General features: G+C 34.5%; 1 protein-coding gene across 1 annotated transcript in view; it reads left to right on the forward strand.

Moving 5' to 3' along the window:
- GBE1 (1,4-alpha-glucan branching enzyme 1) overlaps positions 1-21231 on the forward strand; it is a 290929-nt gene that overhangs the window by 191755 nt on the left and 77943 nt on the right. Inside the window, exons 8-10 of the mRNA XM_060150750.1 lie at positions 3680-3795; positions 11344-11471; positions 15795-15893. Of these exons, the coding sequence (XP_060006733.1) occupies positions 3680-3795; positions 11344-11471; positions 15795-15893 (343 nt within the window). The remainder of the gene's footprint in view (positions 1-3679; positions 3796-11343; positions 11472-15794; positions 15894-21231) is intronic.

Here is a 21231-nt window from a genome sequence, read left to right on the forward strand (position 1 = left end):
TTCCAGTGATACTGTAAACCCTCTAAAACCTGCTGTTTTTCAACTTTGAGTTCTGGATTGTGTCCATGCAATTACTCACGTGTACGGTCTGGTTATTTAGGGACTCAGACCTCAGTCTTCCTGGTTCTCTGTCTTGTTAGGTCTTGAAAGCCCCAATTTTTGTGATCTGAGTGCAAGCAACCTGTGTTTTAAATTAGCTTTATTAGGACACTGAGTTTATAGAGTGAATTTATCTGTCTGGATTTATCATGCTAAAATGATAAGAGAAAATTTGGACTACAGAAATATTGGGAACATAATTATGAGTCTGTCTTTCCCCCTATTTCCTGCACTGGTAGTTTATTTTTTCTTGAACAACAAAGGCTATTTATTTATAAAATGTTACCTTTATAAGATCAATTTTTTTACTAACTTTTTAAAATAATCTAGTTTTAAAAAATATGTATAACCAGAGAATTAATACTTTTAACTTTTGCTACTAACTTGAAAATTTTAGATGTGATTTTTTTCCTGAATGTATTTCCCAAAATTTTGTTAAAAAACAAAATGTTCTAGAGTTTGTTTCTTTACTATTTTCATTCTAGATAGTTTACTCCCCTGTAAAATTTTGTGTCCAGTTGACCGTTGAACAACTTGGGGTTTAGATGCACATACCCCTGCTCAGTTGAAATCCACATCTGCTATCTCTGCCTCACAAACAAAGTATTGATAAATGACTCACTCAAGCTGAAACAGTTTGGATTAGAATCAGGACTCAAACTATAGTTCTTTTGATTCCACATATTGTGATCTCTAATTGAACACAAACTTTTCCCCACAGTTCGCTAATTTAAAGATCTGTAAAATGAAAATACAGATACTGTATTTATGGAAAAATATCCACGTATTAGTGGACCCACACTGTTCAAACCCATATTGTTCAAGGGTCAACTGAATCTCTTTTCTATCTCCACAGACTACACATCTATTTTATGTTTTATTAATGATTTACATATTCATAAAATATAATAAAATGGATTATTTTGAAAGCACTACAAATTTGATTTGTTCCTATCTGTTTAATCTTGTGGTGATTTTTTTAAAGAATTTTTATGTTGTTTAGACTTTGTTTCAGGTTAAGAGAATTTTAGAGGTCCATAGGATAGAATTTAGTATTTTTTTAACCCATTTGAACATTTTAGTTATATGCTCCATTTTCATTATTGTTTCTTTTCTGATTATCACAGGAAATTCTTTTTCTATTTACTCATACCAAGAATCTGTCTACTCACATAGTTACAGCCAAGTATGTTAAATATAGTTTTATAACTCCTTTTGGTCAAGAAGAAGGTAGTTTAAATATTGTAATAACAGGAATCAGTAGGACATTTAGTAACTCCGCCCTTAATCAAGTATGTGATATTGCACAGTACTTTCTTTTTAATAATTAGATTCACATCACCTTCTTTTCTGCTTTTTATTGAATTGCAATATCATTGGCTTTTTTTCTTCTTTTCTCTTACTTTATCTCTGTAGATATTAGGATGCAGTTTTCACATTTGAATGTGTTTACCTGCCTAACATAAATGTCTAATATTTATGTTAGAAATTGACAGTAAATGTCCACCAGCCCAAGATGGTGATGTAAATGTGTCAGTAGGGTTGGTATGAAAATGTGGCGTTGCAGGTACTGGGAGGAACCAGAAAGTACATGTTCCATCTTCAGAAATTCAAACTGAAAATTGAAAGTACAGTTGTCCCTCAACATCTCCAGAAGATTGGTTCCAGGAGCCCCGCCATATACCAAAATCCACAGATGCTCAAGTCCCTTATATAAAGTGGCATAGTATAATGAATACTGTGGTCGCTTTGTATCCAAGGATGCTAATCCAAGAATATGGAGGGATGACTATATATTTATTGAAAAAAAATATAAGTGGACCTGTGTAGTTCGAACCTGTGTTGTTCAAGGGTCTACTGCCTTCTGCAAGGTAAACAAAACAGTAATACATGTCAGATCAGGCCCAGGGACAGTCTGTGAACTCTGGTTTACATATTCATATCTTCATACATCTACCCAAGATATTTAGTTTTTAAACAGGTTTTGGTCCTACTCTGAGGTATTTTGGGCTAAAAATAACTTTCAGTTTGCCTTTCAGAAGTAAAATATACATTACCAATCAAATGAGAAAAGTATGACCTTTTCAAAATATTGTTTAGAAAGGATTATTGATATGCAAATTTATTCTTTCTGAAATATTCATATAGCAACCTTGTTAAAAGAAAAGTATAGGCATGCTTCCTTTAAATTTTTCAGTGAACCCAAAACTGCTCTAAAAAATAAAGTTTATTAATTTTAAAGAAACTTCAAAAAAATAGAGCAATTTTGATCTATTCATTTCTTTTTGTTAAACAGAATTTTTTCTCTTTAAACCCTAAATGAATATGCATTAATAGAAACATTGGTATATTCTGCCTTCATCATGGCTTGGACCTAACAATCTAGAACCTCTGGGCTCCCTTTCATATCAACTGGATTGCTTGGATTTCTGTTTTTTTTTTTCATTTCTTAACTTTGAGTAAGTTTTCAAAACTCAAAGTAACTTATTTAAAGCAGTTAATTACCAACGATATTCATCTTGCCCCAAAGTTTTGATTTACAATTCTGGAGTTGATTGTGATGACTTAATCTCCACTTATGTCAGATGGCTCTTTAATATATTGAAGGTTAAAAAAAGTACATAAATTTCAAATGGGTTAAGGAATTGTGTACACTGTTACTGCTTTGTCATTAAACTAAATGAGGTATTAGAGTCTTAAGACCGTAGTTATAATGAGATAGAGAACTCAACCATAACTGTATGACTAAAAAAAAAATACTAATTGATGATGCCTTCTTTTCAATTGTCCAAAATAGCCTTGTTTCATGTGGTGTTTTTAATTGAGTTATAACAGTTCTTTGTTTTCTTTCTGTTTTTATGGATATAGCACTCTTTAACTTGTAGAACTTTTTACTTTATTAAACATGTATATTCTAGTAATTAGGTCTCCTTCTTTTACCCTCACAAAACAAGTCCAGTAAGTATAATACTGCTTATCATATGGTTGATTTTAAAACTCTCTTTTTTATTTTACTTTTTATTCTGAACTATATCTGTTTTAAACTGTAGAATAAGGAAATATTTTAAGCAAACACTGAAGGCTGAAAGCAGTTTTCTATTGATAATGAAATTATATTTTCTGAAAGGAGAAACTACGTAACTGTGGTTATATTACATGAAAAATCGTGATGAAAATTCAGAGATAAGTGACAGACTTTGTGTTTTTGTTTTCTTTTTCTTTTTTTTTCTTTTTTTAGTAACCAATACTGTGTAGTAATCACTGTATGTTTTCATTGAACAAGACAGAGTCCCTGCACTTTGGACCAGACTGACACATTTTTTCCTTAGGTTTTTCTCAGATATTGAGTGATTTTGCAGCTAAAGAAATTTAGCACATTTTCCTATTAGAATGAATTTCATCAAACAAATGAGGTAAATCTTAGTAGTTTTCTGTTGTTTATGTGATATATTTCTTTGAACATCATGATTCCTAAGAGAGAGATTTTGATTTTAATTATTACTCTTAGCAAATGATGTATAAGAATTAAGGAAAATACTATATACATTATGCTTAAATATATATTTATCTAATATTTTAGCTGGGAAGTTTTAAGATTTCTTCTGTCAAACATAAGATGGTGGTTGGAAGAATATGGATTTGATGGATTTCGTTTTGATGGTGTTACATCCATGCTGTATCATCACCATGGAATAGGTAGGTAACCTGATACATTACAGATGTAACTAATGATTTTATTTTATTTTTTACTGGAAGATTACAACCAGGCTTGGGGTTCAGTTATGTCGCTGCAGTAGCCATTATTGTTGGATTGATTTTTTATTAGTTCCATTGTGTATGTCTTTTCTCTGATCCCTTTTTGGCAAGAGATTGGGTCAAATACATTTTATAAGTAAATAAAATATAATGATTTTCTTTGAAATATATCTACTTAATAATATGCTCTCTTTAATATGTAGCATTCTTTTAAAAATGCTTTTTAAGGATACCATTTATTACAGCACCCTCAGGCTATGAACATGACAGCATTTGTAATGAAAAATAAATAACAAAAATAATAAATGAGAACATTTGTTAATGTATGGGTTCTTTGCATATTAAACATTGAAGAAAATATGTATATTTTAAATACAGATGTGCTCAGTTAAAATTAAATTGTAAATTAATCTGTAATTAAAAATATGGATCAAAGATCTTCAATTAAAAAGTTGTACAGAGAAGTGGGATCACAGAATCCTAATCCTTCAATTGATAACATGGAGAATAATTATTATTTTTTTAATGACCAAATATTTACTGGCAACAACCAATCCAAAAAATTGACTTTAGAGTATAAATCAAAAAGTGGCTGCCAAGAAAAGATGCTATATTCAAAGTGTGCTGTTAACTGCTCTCAGTCAAGATGCTGGCCACATGAAACATTCCTAGGGAAGAAGTTGAATCTATAAGACATGACAGATTTCATTGATATCTTCCACTTTGGAGAGAAGCTGACTTAGGGGATGAAAAAGGCAAGCAATACAAAATTCAAAAATATCCTCTCCTAGATTAAAACACCTACATGCCCCAGCAGAACCTCGCTGTGCTGAGGGCTAGGTATTATCCAAGGAATTGTGGAATTGGTGAAATGAACTGAAATCCATGGATATGGGATATGCTTTTTATGGGTACAGGGTCCAAGAAATGGTAAAGAAAAACATTCTGAGTTACTTAGCATGCTTTCCCACTTTGAGATGAGGATAATAACAAATACTGAGACAGTAGACATTCTTCAAGATGGCGGAGTAGAAGGACGTGCTCTCACTCCGTCTTGCTAGAACACTGGAATCACAACTAACTGCTGAACAATCATCGACAGGAAAACACTGGAACTCATGAAAAAAGATACCCCACATCCAAAGACAAAGGAGAAGCCACAATGAGATGATAGGAGGGGTGCAATCACAATAAAATCAAATCCCATAACTGCTGGGTGGGTGAATCACAAACTGGAGAACACTTATACCACAGAAGTCTACCAACTGGAGTGAAGGTTTTGAGCCCCACATCAGGCTTTCCAACCTGGGGGTCTGGGAACGGGAGGAGGAATTTGTAGAGAATCAGACTTTGAAGGATAGCAAGATTTGATTAGAGAACTTCGACAGGACTGGGGAAAACAGAGACTCCACTCTTGGAGGGCACACACAAAGTAGTGTGTGCATCGGAACCCAAGGGAAGGAGCAGTGACTCCATAGGAGACTGAACCAGACCTACCTGCTAGCCTTGGAGGGACTCCTGCAGAGGCGGGGTGTGGCTGTGGCTCACCACGAGGATAAGGACACTGGTAACAGAAGTTCTGGGAAGTACTCCTTGGTGTGAGCCCTCCAAGAGTCCGCCATTAGTACCAACAAAAAGCCCGGGAAGGCCTCAGAGTTGGGTTGCCTCAGGCCAAACAAACAACAGGGAAGGAACCCAGCCCCACCCATTAGCAGACAAGGGGATTCAAGTTTTATTGAATTCTGCCCACCAGAACAACAGCCATCTCTACCCACCGCCAGTCCCTCCCATCAGGAAACATGCACAAGCCTCTTAGATAGCCTAATCCAACAGAGGGCAGAGAGCAGAAGCAAGAAGAACTACAATCCTGCAGCCTGTGGAACAAAAACCACATTCACAGAAAGATAGGATGAAAAGGCAGAGGGCTATGTACCAGTTGAAGGAACAAGATAAAACCCCAGAAACCAACTAAATGAAGAGGAGATAGGCAACCTTCCAGAAAAAGAATTCAGAATAGTGATAGTGAAGATAATCCAGGAACTAGGAGAAATAATGGAGGCAGAGATTGAGAAGCAAGAAATGTTTAACAAAAACCTAGAAGAGGGGTCTTCCCTGGTGGCACAGTGGTTGACGCAGGAGACGCCCGTTCATGCCCCGGTGTGGGAAGATCCCACGTTCTGCGGAGCGGCTAGGCCCATGAGCCATGGCCACTGAGCCTGTGCGTCCGGAGCCTGTGCTCCACAACGGGAGAGGCCACAACAGTGAGAGGCCCGCGTACTGCAAAAAAAAAAAAAAAAAAAAAAAAGACCTAGAAGAATTAAAGAACAAACAAACAGAGATGAACAATGTAATAACTGAAATGAAAAATACACTAGAAGGAGTCAATAGCAGAATCACTGAGGCAGAAGATCGGATAAGTGACCTGGAAGACAGAATACTGGTATTCACTGCTGCAGAAGAGAATAAAGAGAAAACAATGAAAAGACATGATGACAGTCTAAGAGACCTCTGGGACAACATTAAACGCAGCAACATTGGCATTATAGGGGTCCCAGAAGGAGAAGACAGAGAGAATGGACCCGACAAAATATTTGAAGTGATTATAGTCGAAAACATAGCTAACATGGGAAAGGAAATAGCCACCCAAGTCCAGGAGGCGCAGAGAATCCCATACAGGATAAACCTAAGGAGAAACACACTGAGACACATAGTAATCAAATTGGCAAAAATTAAAGACAAAGAAAAATTATTGAAAGCAGCAAGGGAAAAACGACAAATAACATACAAGGGAACTCCTGTAAGGTGAACAGCTGATTTCTCAGCAGTAACTCTACAAGTCAGAAGGGAGTGGCATGATATACTTAAAGTGATGAAAGGGAAGAACCTACAACCAAGATTATTCTACCCGGCAAGGATCTCATTCAGATTCGATGGAGAAATCAAAAGCTTTACAGACAAGCAAAAGCTAAGAGTATTCAGCACCACCAAACCAGCTCTAGAACAAATGGTATAAAACTTCTGTAAGTAGGAAGAGCAAGAAAAGAAAAGGACCTACAAAAAACAAACCCAAAACCATTAAGTAAATGGTAATAGGAACATACATATCAATAATTACCTTAAATGTGAATGGATTAAAAGCTCCAACCGAAAGACACAGGATTGCTGAATGGATACAAAAACAAGACCCATATAAGCTGTCTACAAGAGACTCACTTCAGACCTAGGGACACATACAGACTGAAAATGAGGGGATGGAAAAAGATATTCCATGCAAATGGAAATCAGAAGAAACCTGGAGTAGCAATACTCATATCAGATAAAATAGACTTTAAAATAAAGAATGTTACAAGAGACAAGGAAGGACACTACATAATGATCAAGGGATCAATCCAAGAAGAAGATATAACAATTATAAATGTATATGAACCCAACATAGGAGCACCTCAATACATAAGGCAACTGCTAACAGCTATAAAAGAGGAATTTGACAGTAACACAAGAATAGTGGGGGACTTTAACACCTCAACACCAATGGACAGATCATTCAAACAGAAAATTAATAAGGAAACACAAGCTTTAAATGACACAATAGACCAGAGAGATTTAATTGATATTTATAGGACATTCCATCCAAAAACAACAGATTACACTTTCTTCTAAAGTGCACGCAGAACATTCTCTAGGACAGATCACATATTGGGTCACAAATCAAGCCTCAGTAAATTTAAGAATATTGAAATCATTTTAAGCATCTTTTCTGACCACAACGCTATGAGATTAGAAATGAACTAAAGGGAAAAAAACGTAAAAAACACAAACACGTGGAGGCTAAACAATACGTTACTAAATAGCCAAGAGATCACTGAAGAAATCAAACAGGAAATCAAAAAATACCTAGAGACAAATGACAATGAAAACACAACGATCCAAAATGTATCGGATGAAGCAAAAGCAGTTCTAAGAGGGAAGTTTATAGCTATACAAGTCTACCTCAAGAAACAAGAAAAATCTCAAATAAACAATGTAACCTTACACCTAAAGGAACTAGAGAAAGAAGAACAAACAAAACCTAAAGTTAGCAGAAGGAAAGAAATCATAAAGATCAGAGCAGAAATAAATGAAATAGAAAGAAGGAAAACAATAGGAAAGATCAATAAAACTAAAAGCTTGTTCTTTGAGAAGATAAACAAAATTGATAAACCATTCGCCAGACTCATCAAGAAAAAGAGGGAGAAGACTCAAATCATTAAGATTTGAAATGAAAAAGGACAAGTTACAACAGACACCAGAGAAATACAAAGCATCCTATGAGACTATTACAAGCAACTCTATGCCAATAAAACGGACAACCCCGAAGAAATGGACAAATTCTTAGAAAGGTATAACCTTCCAAGACTGAACCAGGAAGAAATAGAAAATATGAACAGACCAATCACAAGTAATGAAATTGAAACTGTGATTAAATATCTTGCAAGAAACAAAAGTCCAGGACCAGATGGCTTCATAGGTGAATTCTACTAAACATGTAGAGAAGAGCTAACACCCATCCTTCTCAAACTCTTCCAAAAAATTGCAGAGGAAGGGACACTCCCAAACTCATCCTATGAGGCCACCATCACGCTGATACCAAAACCAGACAAAGATACTACAAAAAAAGAAAATTACAGACCAATATCACTGATGAATATAGATGCAAAAACCCTCAATAAAATACTAGCAGACAGAATCCAACAGCACATTAAAATGATCATACACCATGATCAAGTGGGATTTATCCCAGGGATGCAAGGATTCTTCAATGCACGAAAATCAATCAAAGGAGTACACCATATTAACAAATTGAAGAAGAAAAACCATATGATCATCTCAATAGATGCAGAAAAAGCTTTTGAAAATATTCAACACCCATTTATGATAAAAAATCTCCAGCAAGTGGGCATACAAGGAACCTACCTCAACATAGTAAAGGCCATATATGACAAACCCACAGCACACATCATTCTCAATGGTGAAAAACTGAAAGCATTTCCTCTAAGATCAGGAACTAGACAAGGATGTCCACTCTCACCACTCTTATTCAACATAGTTTTGGAAGTCCTACCCACGGTAATCAGTGAAGAAAAAGAAATAAAAGAAATACAGAACGGAAAAGAAGAAGTAAAACTGTCACTGTTTGCAGATGACATGATACTCTACATAGAGAATCCTAAAGATGCCACCAGAAAACTACTAGACCTAATCAATGAATTTGGAAAAATTGCAGGATACAAAATCAATGCACAGAAATCCGTTGAATTCCTATACACTAATGATGAAAAATGTGAAAGAGAAATTAAGGAAACACTACCATTTGCCATTGCAACAAAAAGAATAAAATACCTAGGAATAAACCTACCTAAGGAGACAAAAGACCTGTATGCAGAAAATTATAAGACACTGATGAAAGAAATTAAAGATGATACAAACAGATAGAGAGATATACCATGTTCTTGGTTTGGAAGAATCAATATTGTGAAAATGACTATACTACCAAAGCAATCTACAGATTCAATGCAATCCCTTTCAAATTACCAATGGCGTTTTTTACAGAACTAGAACAAAAAAATCTTAAAATTTGTATGGAGACACAAAAGACCCCAGATAGCCAAAGCAGTCTTTAGGGAAAAAAATGGAGCTGGAGCAATCAGGCTCCCTGACTTCAGACTATACTACAAAGCTACAGTAATCAAGACAATATGATACTGGCACAGAACCAGAAATATAGATCAGTGGAATGGGATGGAAAGCCCAGAGATAAACCCACGCACCTATGGTCAACTAATCTATGGCAAAGGAGGCAAGGATATACAGTGGAGAAAAGGCAGTCTCTTCAATAAGTGGTGCTGGGAAAGTGGACAGCTACATGTAAAAGAATGAAATTAGAGCACTCCCCAACACCATACACAACAATAAACTCAAAATGGATTAGAGACCTAAACATAAGACTGGGCACTATGAAACTCTTAGAGGAAAACATAGGAAGAACACTATTTGACGTAAATCACAGCAAGATCTTTTTTGATCCACCTCCTAGAGTAATGAAAATAAAAACAAAAATAAACAAATGGGACCTAATGAAACTTCAAAGCTTTTGCACAAGAAAGGAAACTATAAACAAGACAAAAAGACAACCCTCAGAATGGGAAAAAATATTTGCAAATGAATCAATGGACAAAGGAGTAATCTCCAAAATATATAAACAGCTCATGCAGCTCAACATTAAAAAAACAAACAACCCAATTCAAAAATGGTAAGAAGACCTAAACAGACATTTCTCCAAAAAAGTATACAAATGGCCAAGATGCACATGAAAAGCTGTTCATCATCACTAATTATTAGAGAAATGCAAATCAAAACTACAATGAGGTATCACCTCACACCAGTTAGAATGGGCATTATCAGAAAATCTACAAACAGCAAATGCTGGAGAGGGTGTGGAGAAAAGGGAACCCTCTTTCACTGTTGCTGAAAATGTAAATTGATACAGCCACTATGGAGAACAGTATGGAGGTTCCTTAAAAAACTAAAAATAGAATTACCATATGACCCAGCAATCCCACTACTGAGCATATACCCAGAGAAAACCATAATTCAAAATGATACATGCACCCCAATGTTCATTGCAACACCGTTTACAATAGCCAGGTCGTGGAAGCAACCTAAATGCCCACCGACAGACAAAATCCTCCCTTTTCTTCAGAGGGATTGAATAGGAGCTAGCTAACATTAAGATCTCTTAGTGTGACAAAAAATGTATCTAAAACAAAATTTATGAATCTCTTTGGTCTCATTTTTTAGTTTTTAATTTATTTCTTTTATTTATTTATTTTTTGGCTGTGTTGGGTCTTCGTTGCTGCGTGCGGGCCCTCTCTAGTTGTGACGAGCAGGGGCTGCTCTTAGTTGCGGTGCATGGGCTTCTCATTGCGTGGCCTCTCCCATTGCAGAGCACGAGTTCTAGGCACGCAGGCTTTAGTAGTTGTGGCACTCAGGCTCAGTAGTTGTGGCTTGCGGGCTCCAGAGCGCAGGCTCAGTAGTTGTGGCACACGGGCTTAGTTGCTCCACAGCATGTGGGATCTTCCCGGACCAGGGATTGAACCCGTGTCCCCTGCATTGGCAGGCATATTCCCAACCACTGCGCCACCAGGGAAGCCCTCTTTGGTATCATTTTACTTCATTTTTCTCCTGTAAAATTCAGTTCAAATTAAATTAAAATTTTAAATCACAGGGTTTTTGTTTGTGTTTGTAAAACAAAAATTGAATTTCAGGATTGTCTGAACTTTGAATGTAGATATGGAGTACTTTTGTAAGTTAAATCATATAATTGTTGGCTCATGACATTTTGCTATGATAACAAAACTGATATCAACCATCTAATTGGTGGAGGCATTTGTGCAGAGTTAAGACTTGCGTGCTAAGATGATGCATCCATATTGGTTTTCTGTTCTCTAGGTAAGAATTTTTCCGGTGACTACCATGAGTATTTTGGACTAGAAGTAGATGAAGACGCTTTGACTTATATCATGTTGGCAAATCATTTGGTTCACACGCTGTATCCAGATTCTATAACAATAGCTGAGGTAAAGCTATAATGATCTCTACCCTCTGACCCCCTTTAAAATAGAACATTTTATCAGCATACAATATTTGAATGATCTCTATGTTGTCAATAATTGCATAAGTGCAATTATACCCTGACTATAGTGCAGCTACCTTGTGTGGATGGCACATTATTCAGAATTCACTGTTTTCCTATTATCAGATAATGTACCCTAATTACTTGTCATTATTCCATTGTTAAAAAAGAAACTGCCAGTGGTTAGAAAGTAAAATACCCTAATCAGTGGACAGGTCCTTTTGCCATGTGACCTTAAGCACAGAAAAGAATTGAATATTAATATGCGTCTGGCTGTTTAATTTTTTTTTTCCTTTCTGGTTTAATCATTAGAGATGGCATGGATCACTGCCTGCAAGCTTCTCTGAAACCTCTCTTGTTCTGATGCGATTACCTTTCTTGTTTACGTTATTGCTCTGAAATTGCCAAATGTTCACTAGTTATTCATGATTACTGAAGGTTCATGATTAACTGTCCCAAAGCTGCACTGTAATGATATAATTCGATATATGCATAATTGACAATTCCCCTCTTGGTGATAAATTTTATAAATTAAGAAGTTTGTTAAATGCTTATGCTAATTTATATTTAGTAGTAAAGTCCCTCTGGTTTTGTGAGTCCTCTAACTAGGAATTATTATTAAAATTGAACTTAGTGTGTTAAAACTGTTCTATACAAAGTGTAGTGGTTGGCATATAAAAGTAGTAAGGCTATTGAAAGAGTCAGAGTTAAGGTGTATTTTCACATTTTTGGCATTTTGTTCATTGGAATGATATGCAGTAGTGACAGTCTCCTTCCTGTAGTGTTTATTATTTGTATAGCCTTTTTTCTATACATCATTTCTCAAAACTCCAAATCTCAAACTAGGTGATATGATTTCCTGGTTTATCTCTGGATCGAGAACAGAGACCTTTTGCCTCCTAAATATCTTCTAGGAATAGAGCAATAGATCCTAAATTCCTGGAGTAAATTTTCATATAAAATTTAAAAACCCCACAATTACAATGCCATTTTGATACTCTGTATTGTTTCACAATCTCTACCTACCTATATTTGGTCATAAATTATAAGTCTTTTTAGTACTTATGCTAACACTTTCTGTGCTAAATATTTTTTAATGTAAATTAGTACTTTTAAACTTTTATTTTGTCTTTATATATTTTAATATTATCTGTTAAACATCAAAATAAATAATTAGTTTTGTCAATTATATTTATGGCAATTTGAAGCCGAGACATTATATATAACAAATTACTACAAACAATTAATGACAGCACAAATCAGAAGTGGGTACTGAAGAAAAAGAAGTAATTATTTAATACATGAAACTTAAAATTGTTACATTGATCTTTCCATTCATTTCAAGTAAAATAGTTTCATCATCTAGGGAGCTCTTGTCTGATTTTCAGTGTTTCTACCAAGGAAACTTGGGGACTTTAGCCTACTTTATATTACTTGGTTTTAGATATTTTTAAAACAAGATGTATCTTCAATTTATTCTACTTAAATTGAAAACTACTTCAATTTCAATACATCACTTTTCTGTCTAGTGGGAGTCTCTTCAAAATGTGGAATTGATCCTCATGAACTTTTTTTTTTAAGAAAGGAATGTGGTGTAATGAATAAGTAATGCAATGTTATAATAAAGTCCTGTAGTAGAAATTTGAATTTATTTATAATAATAGTTATTAAAATTGAAGACATTTTTCTGTATATCAACTATTATACATGGTTATATTTGCTGTATTAATTAAAAATATTTTTTTCATAACTGAGGCTTTTTACCCCTCTGGAATAGTCATGAGTCATCTTTAGATATTAAAGAATTAAAACTATTTTAACTTCATTTGAAACATACATGATCATTTTAATATCCTATGTCAGTAAGCATCAACTCCTTTATATTTAAAGCATATTTATTTTAGTGACCATTATGTTTACTTTTTTTTTTTCTTTTAAGATTTTAAAAGAATAGTCATTAACTCTGTACTTCCAGAAGAGAGCTAGAAATATCTCATATGCATTAATGGGGCAGCCTTCTAGTAGTCAGATTTAGGAGTTAAGACCAATTGGTGTCCAAATATTTTTCTTAGCAGATTCTATTTCCTTTCAAACTATTTGCTAAAACTACCTGTAGACTGAATATAGACTGTACCTTAATGTTTTCTTGAGAAAAATTATTTTGATCTTTAATGTCATCTTATCACTAGTCTTAGGAAAACTCTGGGTCTTACGAAAATTCTTTTGGGAAGGCATTGTGTCCGTAATTCCAGTGCCTAACACAGGTGCCTGAGATTAATACATATTCAGCCAGTGTTTATAAGGAATTGAACTGAATACCTATCATATCTGTGAAAATGTGACATATTTTGATAAATATAATTCTTTTAAAATGGTTTCTTTTCTGTTAAACATTCATCCTTTTTCACTTTTTTTAATTCATCTTTTTTCACTTTTATAAACTATAAGGAAGTATGTAGAAATAAGATATTATTGACGAATACTTTCTTATGGATATATTCCACCATGTACTATATTTAACTGTAGCTCTCTTCCATTAGAAAACAATTAATACATATTTTGGAAGTCCAGAGAGGTCATATGTTTCTTTTTTTCCAGCTTTTCTGTGGGACAAGTTTGAGGATGAGGTGTTGTGGAAGAAGAAGCAGTTAAGTCTCAGAGAGCTCAGAGTATGTATAGTCAGAGTATAGCTCAGAGTATAGTCTTTCATAGGAAGTAAGGAAAATGATCCAAAGAATTTGGGCGATGACACACACAGAAAAGCTTGTGACAAGTACAGGGAAGAGTAAATGTTTCAAAGTGGATGAGGTATTGAATATTTGAAATGAAATAGTAAAAATAACGATGGAAAGATAGAGGTCTCTTCCTTGCACTTTCTGTGTACTTCAGCTAACAATTATGACAGCCACGCACGTTGTCATTTCGTGATAAGTGTATGTGTGTGCATGTTCATTTAGGTCCTAGTTCATGAATCCAGCAAGTCAAGTATTATGTCTTATGTATCTTGAAATCCTTGGCAGCACCTTCATGCATTCACTCAGCAGGGAGTTACTGAGTTCCTGCCTTATGCCAGCGACTCTTCTACTATTCTAGATTCCTGGCATATGTCAGTGGACAATGGCAACAGCAACAGCAACAAAAGTCCTGCTCCATGGATCTTAAATTTTAACAGTGAATGAGGAAGCCGATAATCAAATAGTGAACTATATTGTCAACACTTAAAGTATAATTGTTGAATTATATCTTAAATTGAAGAATTTGAGTTTTTTATTGTTGGCTATTGAAAGCTATCGGCAAGCAGTGATAGGAGCAGACTCTTCAGCAGCAATTAGGGTAAAGAGAAACTGGAGATGGGGAACTTTGTTTGGAAACATAGTGGTTGAAGCAAACAGTAATGTAGGTTAAATAAGATAGTGTCTGTAGAAATGGAGCAAAGGAAAAGAATTTATTGGAAAGATATTGTGGAGTTAGAATTACTAGTACTTGTCCCATATTTTACCACAGTTGTTATAATAATGTATTTTGTTGCATTTGGGTCCTTGTACCATTATTTTTTTACTTATCTGTTTGATTGTATATTTATTTGATTACTGATAATCTAGTGGTGTCATGACAGTAGGAAGACCCTGTCAAAAGGCCAGATGTCTGAGTCCTGGTTCTACCATGGAGAAACATGTCTTTAGTGATCCCTTCACCTCAATAAGCCTCGATTTCTGTATCTTCTAAATGAAGAGAATCCACTAGATAACCTCAAAGACCATTTCCAAGTGTAACTGACTATAGTGAAAGCCATCTTGCTTCTTCGCTCTTAGTGTGCTAACTCTACTTTCCATTTCATCAGAAGCTAAGTTCTCACAAAATACACTATATGTCCATGCTGTATACAAAGAGAACAAGAATAACAGATATATGGCACATGTATTTTTATGTTTGATGAAAGAAGTAGTTAATAAATATAGTACTCAAAAATTAGTATAAGAAGCTATGTTTCAACAATAACACTTTTACTATTTTGTGTTCTCTATGTGCTACTAAGGAAAAGAGATCAAATTTATCCTGAAATGAAAAGCATTACACAAAATCTTATTGGGAAATGAGATACATTATCACAATTTTATCTACTTTTACAGTTATGCTACCAAAGTACTCCAAGAGTATTCGCCCCTATTTATTGTTTGTATTTCTTGGCCTGGATTTTACTGTCAGAAGAATATATAGTAAAAGTTTAAGCAATATGAACTGATAATTCTGATGCTCTTTATTTTAGGATGTATCAGGAATGCCCGCTCTGTGTTTTCCAATTTCCCTGGGAGGGGCTGGCTTTGATTATCGATTAGCCATGGCAGTTCCAGATAAATGGATCCAGGTAAGGTTTCATGTAAAAAAAATTTTTCCTGCGGATACTATGTTGGTTTATTTATTATTTCTTTGATTTATTTCTTGGTTGTGATCAGTAGTTACAGATATAATTGAAGTATTCTCTCATTAGGGTGTTGCTTCTTGTGCTTTTTAATAAGGTGCCTCTCAAACTTCTAAAAGTTCTAATTTAAAGTATTCACACTTGCATTATACAGGCACAGAGAAAATATGATTGTTATAATGTTATCTGTGTAAATGGAATTTTGCCTTATCAATGCAATTATATGAAAGTTTGATGTTCTATATTTAAAACACATTAAACTTCATCAACGCATCCATTTCTGCCTGCAAATCATCAATTAATGTAGAAGTCACTCCTTAATTCCCAGTACTTGCTTCATAGTATGGTTTTTTTCTCAACAGATTTGGATTTATCCATTCCTTCATTTAGCATTTAAAAGCCCTTACCATGTGTTAGGCACTAGGAATGAATAATTGTACATGACACCTTGCATATGATTTCTAATACAATTTTATTAAATTTAATGACAGTTCAAGTAGTTTGGATTATATTTTGTTTCATTTTATGTTTGTCTAAAAGACTAAAGTTGTTACATAGATTTGATGTAGAACATTTCTGAGTGTCCAAGTCTTTAATCATAGGCTGAATATGTATAAGGAGTCAGATACGTATCAAATAATCATTGCTTTCTGTTAAGCCCTTTAGTACAGACATGAACAGGTGCCATGAGATCACAACGGTAGAAGAGCTTAACTTTGCACAGAAAAAACATAAAGCCTACTCTGAAGGAAATAGTTATTGTAATCATCTCTTAATTGCCTTTTCTGTATCCCTAGGCAATTTGGGCAGTGCACAGCTGTGACATTAAAACTCTACCAGCACAACTTCCGCTTCTCCATCTATAATGATTTTGTAAACATTGTCAGGTCGAAAAGCAAGGGTTTTACAGAGGCGATTAGACTTAAAAATCAAAGGAACAAACAAATGTGTGTTCCAACTTTAATACCTGGGAAAGTTGCTTTGTATTTGTTACCTTAAAAAAATGCTGTGGTCTTCAAGTTTCTTACCTTAGTTGAAGGTTCTTTATCCACCCACCATCTTTTATTATTTCTAATCTTCCACACAGACTTTTTTCCCCTCACAAGTGCCAAATCTTACTTTTTTTTTTACTGAAAAGCCTTCATCAGTCTTTGGGCAAATTCCAGGATATTTCAAGGTGTACATCAACCTAGAATTATTTTCCAGTCAGTCATGGCTCACAGTAGGATATTTCCTTCTCTGAGCAATCATGTCAGGTTTTAAAAAAAATTTAACTTACTAAACATTTCAGTACCTTGTATGCTCAAGATACTATACTATGCAGTACGTCATATAATTAGAAAAAAATGTATTGTCCTCTGTTTAGGATATGGCCATCTTGTCTTTGTAGTTTGTAAAGCCTCTGAAGACAGATATCATCTTCTGTTTTATGTAATTACTTAACATCTTTTTTCATCACCAAAGTGGGAGCCTTAGTTAATAAGACGAGATAGTTAAAATAATATTTTTTTAAAAACTCAGTGACTTTCCAGTCCTTTTATAATTTGTGCATTTAAAAAAAATTCCATAAATGATTATCATCCCTTCAAATGTCAATAAAACACACGAGTATTGATAGAAATGACAACTACTCAGAATGTATGTGTCACACATTTTATCTACACATAGAGCATGCGTTAGATTAGAATGCTAGATTTCATTCATGTTTTTGTTCTTCAGAAACAAATTATTTACCATTTTCTACTTGTAGAGTTCAAAATCAGTAGTTTGGGATATCATATTAGTTTAGTCATTTACTGAACAAATATTTGCCTATCTAAAATATGCCAAATTTGCTGTATCTTCTTTCATTTTATTTGATCATTTTTATTATCTAATAACTGATGTGTTCATGTAAAGGTAATATAGGTATTTAATTGAATTCATTCATTTATTAATTCCACCAAATATTTATTGAGCATCTGGTATTTTTCATTATATATAGTTTTTTTAATTACACTTTTTATATTAAGATAGTTGTAGATTTCCATGCAGTTGTGAGAAATAATACAGTAAGATCTGGTGTGAATTCTTAAACAGTATTCCCCAATGGTAACATCTTGCAAAGCTATAATACAATATCACAACCAGGATAGTGATATGGAATAGTCAAGATATAGAACACTTCCACTACCACAAGTTTCCCAAATGTTGCCTTTATAACCACACGCACTTCCCTCTTCCCACAGTCACTCCTTAACTTTTGACCACCACTAATCTGATCTCCATTTCTATAATTTTTTCATTTCAAGAATGTTATATAAATGGAATTATACAGTATGTAACCTTTTGGAATTGCCATTTTTCACTCAATCGAATTCTCTGGGGATTTCATCCAGGTTCTTGCATGTATCAGTAGTCTATTCCTTTTCAACTTTAAAAAAAAAATTTTTATTGGAGTATAGTTGATTTACAATGTTGTGTTAGTTTCAGGTGTACAGCAAAGTAAATCAGTTATACATATATCCACTCTTTTCTTAGATTCGTTTCCCATATAGGCCATTACAGAGTACTGAGTAGAGTACCATGCGCTATACAGTAGGTTCTCATTAGTTATCTATTTTATATATAGTAGTGTATATATGTCAGTCCCAATTTCCCAATTTATCCCTCCCTCCCTCGCTTATCCCCTGGTAACTTGAAGTTTGTTTTCTATATCTGTGACTCTACTTCAGTGTATTCCTTTTCATCGTTAAATGGTATTCCATGGCATGGATGTATCACAGTTTAATTATTTGTCCATTAAAAGACATCTAGATTGTTTCTAGGTTTTGGCTCTTGTAAAGAAAGCTGCTATAAACATTTGTGTACATATTTTTGTATGACCATAAATTTTCATTATTCTAGGATAAATGCCCCAAAGTACAATTACTGGGTCTTATAGTGGTTGGATGTTAATTTGTTAAAAAACTGCCAAAGTATTTTTCTGAGTAGCTGTACTATTTTACATTCCCACCAGCCACTTTGGTGAGATCCAATTTCTGTACATCATTGAACAATAGCATTTGCTATTGTACTGTTTTTTATTTGAATCATTCTAACAGGTGTGCAGAAGTACCTCACTATGGGTTTACTTTGTCTTTCCTTAATGACTGATGATGATGAACATCTTTTCCTGTGCTAATTTGCCTTCTGTATATCCTCTTTGGTGAAATGTCTGTTCATGTCTTTTGACCATTTTCTAATTGGATCATTTATTTACTGTGGAGTTTTGAGAGTTCTTTATATGGTCTAGATTCAACTCTTTTGTGGGGGGGTATGTGGTTGACAAATATTTTATCCCAGTCTTTGCTTGTCTTTTCATCCTCTTCATGTGGACTTGCACAGAACAAAAAGTTCTTTGTTTCCTTTAAATTTGATGAAGGCCAATTTATTTTTTTTTTCCTTTTAGAGATCTCTTTTGGTGACAAGCCTAAGAATTCTTTGACTCGCCTATGTTTTCTATTAAACATTTTATAGTTTTACTTTTATATTTAAACCCATAGTCCATTTGAGTTAGTTTTTGTTCAGTCAACATGTAAGGGTTTTTTTCTGTTTTTCTTTTGCCTATAGATGTCTAACTCATTCATCATGATTTGTTGAAAAGTCCATTGAACCTACTTCCACTGAATTGTTTTTACACAGTAGTTGAACTTAATTGAGCATATTTGTATAGGTCTATACATTAGTTTCAAATTGTTGCTGTATCTAAGTACCACAAACTTAGTGTCTTAAAATAACACAAATTTACTGTCATATAGTCACAAATCTGAAATGGGTCTTACTAAGCTAAAATCAAGGCATTAGTAAGGATGCATTCCTTCTGGAGGCTCTGTTTCCTTGACTCTTCTAGCTTCTAAAAGCCTGTAAAAGCATGGACCTGTATTCCTGTATTCCTTGGTCCATGGTCCCTTCCCCCATCCTCAAAGCCAGCAGGGTAGCATCTTCAAATCTCTCTCTTACTCTGACAATTCAGGCATCTTTTAAGAAAGATGCCTGCAACTACATTCAGTCCATCCAGATAATCCAGGATAATCTACCCATTTGAATGTCCTTAACTTCAACATATCTCTAAAGTCCTTTTTGCCATGTAAGGTGACATATTCACAGACTCTGGATATTAGGATGTAAACACCTGTGGGTGGCCATTAATCTGCCTAATACAGCCTGTCCTCTGGTTCTCAGTGATTCACAGTGCAATTATGCAGGATGGCTAAGCACCTCTGAATTCCACTGAGCCAAAAAAAAAAAAAAAAACTTGCAAAGGAAGATACAGGCAGGCTGGAACCCCATTTCTTGTACCAAAATCTTCATTAATTTTCTATTGTTGTGTAACAAACTACCACAAATTTAGCAACTTAAAACATTACTGTTATTATCTCACAGTTTCTTCTAAGGACACCCATTGTATTCAAAGGACCCTCCCACACTCCAGGTTAAGGATTATACAAAGATGTGAATCTGAGGGAGCCGGAATCTTAGGGGCCATTTTAGAATTCTGCTTCTATCAGCGTGCCTTTGACACTTTTGGACAAGAGAAATGAACCCACTTAGAAAGAATGCGTTGAGTAAAAGGACAGGCTATTTTTACGCTATTAACTCTGAGAAGCACCAGCTTTTATAGGATAGGCAGAGGAAGGGATTTTACAGGATGTCTAGAGTGGTTGCAAAACAAAACAAAATAGTCAAGAGTTTTGCAATGGTAGACTAAGAAGGAAAGCATTTCATGGAAGGGGTAGGGTCAGCATTATCATCATGTACTGCAAGCATTTGCCTAAGAAAGAGCAATTACTGACCTAGGAGACAATCATAGTCTGAGATTTTGGCAAGGTCATTTGCACTGAAGAGGTGTTAGTGGCATAGAAGCCACACTGGAGACTGAGTAGCAGCTGAAGTGGAAACAAAAATGTGTGGTCTGTTAAGATGATAATTATTCATGATAATTAGGCTTTATACTTTGAAATAACAGTTGTTTTAATTTTTTTTTTTTAAGAATGGAACAAGACATTATTCTTGCTAATTTTTTTTTTTCATTCAAACCTAAAAATGTAGCAAGTATATCTCTACCTTGTGGAAGTTCCGGAAAGACATACTGCACAACACTTCACTGTGGTCATTAATCAAGAGGTAGCAGCTATTACAGAGGAAAAAGTTTACAAAAATCCTAAAATGCAGTGATCAAATCATCTGCAGAAAAACACATGCACACACACATGCAACACCACTGTCATTTGGATAGTCTGTATAAAAGCTGTGATTTCAGTAA

This window comes from Lagenorhynchus albirostris, chromosome 5 (assembly GCF_949774975.1).
Source record: "Lagenorhynchus albirostris chromosome 5, mLagAlb1.1, whole genome shotgun sequence".
Taxonomy (NCBI): Eukaryota; Metazoa; Chordata; class Mammalia; order Artiodactyla; family Delphinidae; genus Lagenorhynchus; species Lagenorhynchus albirostris.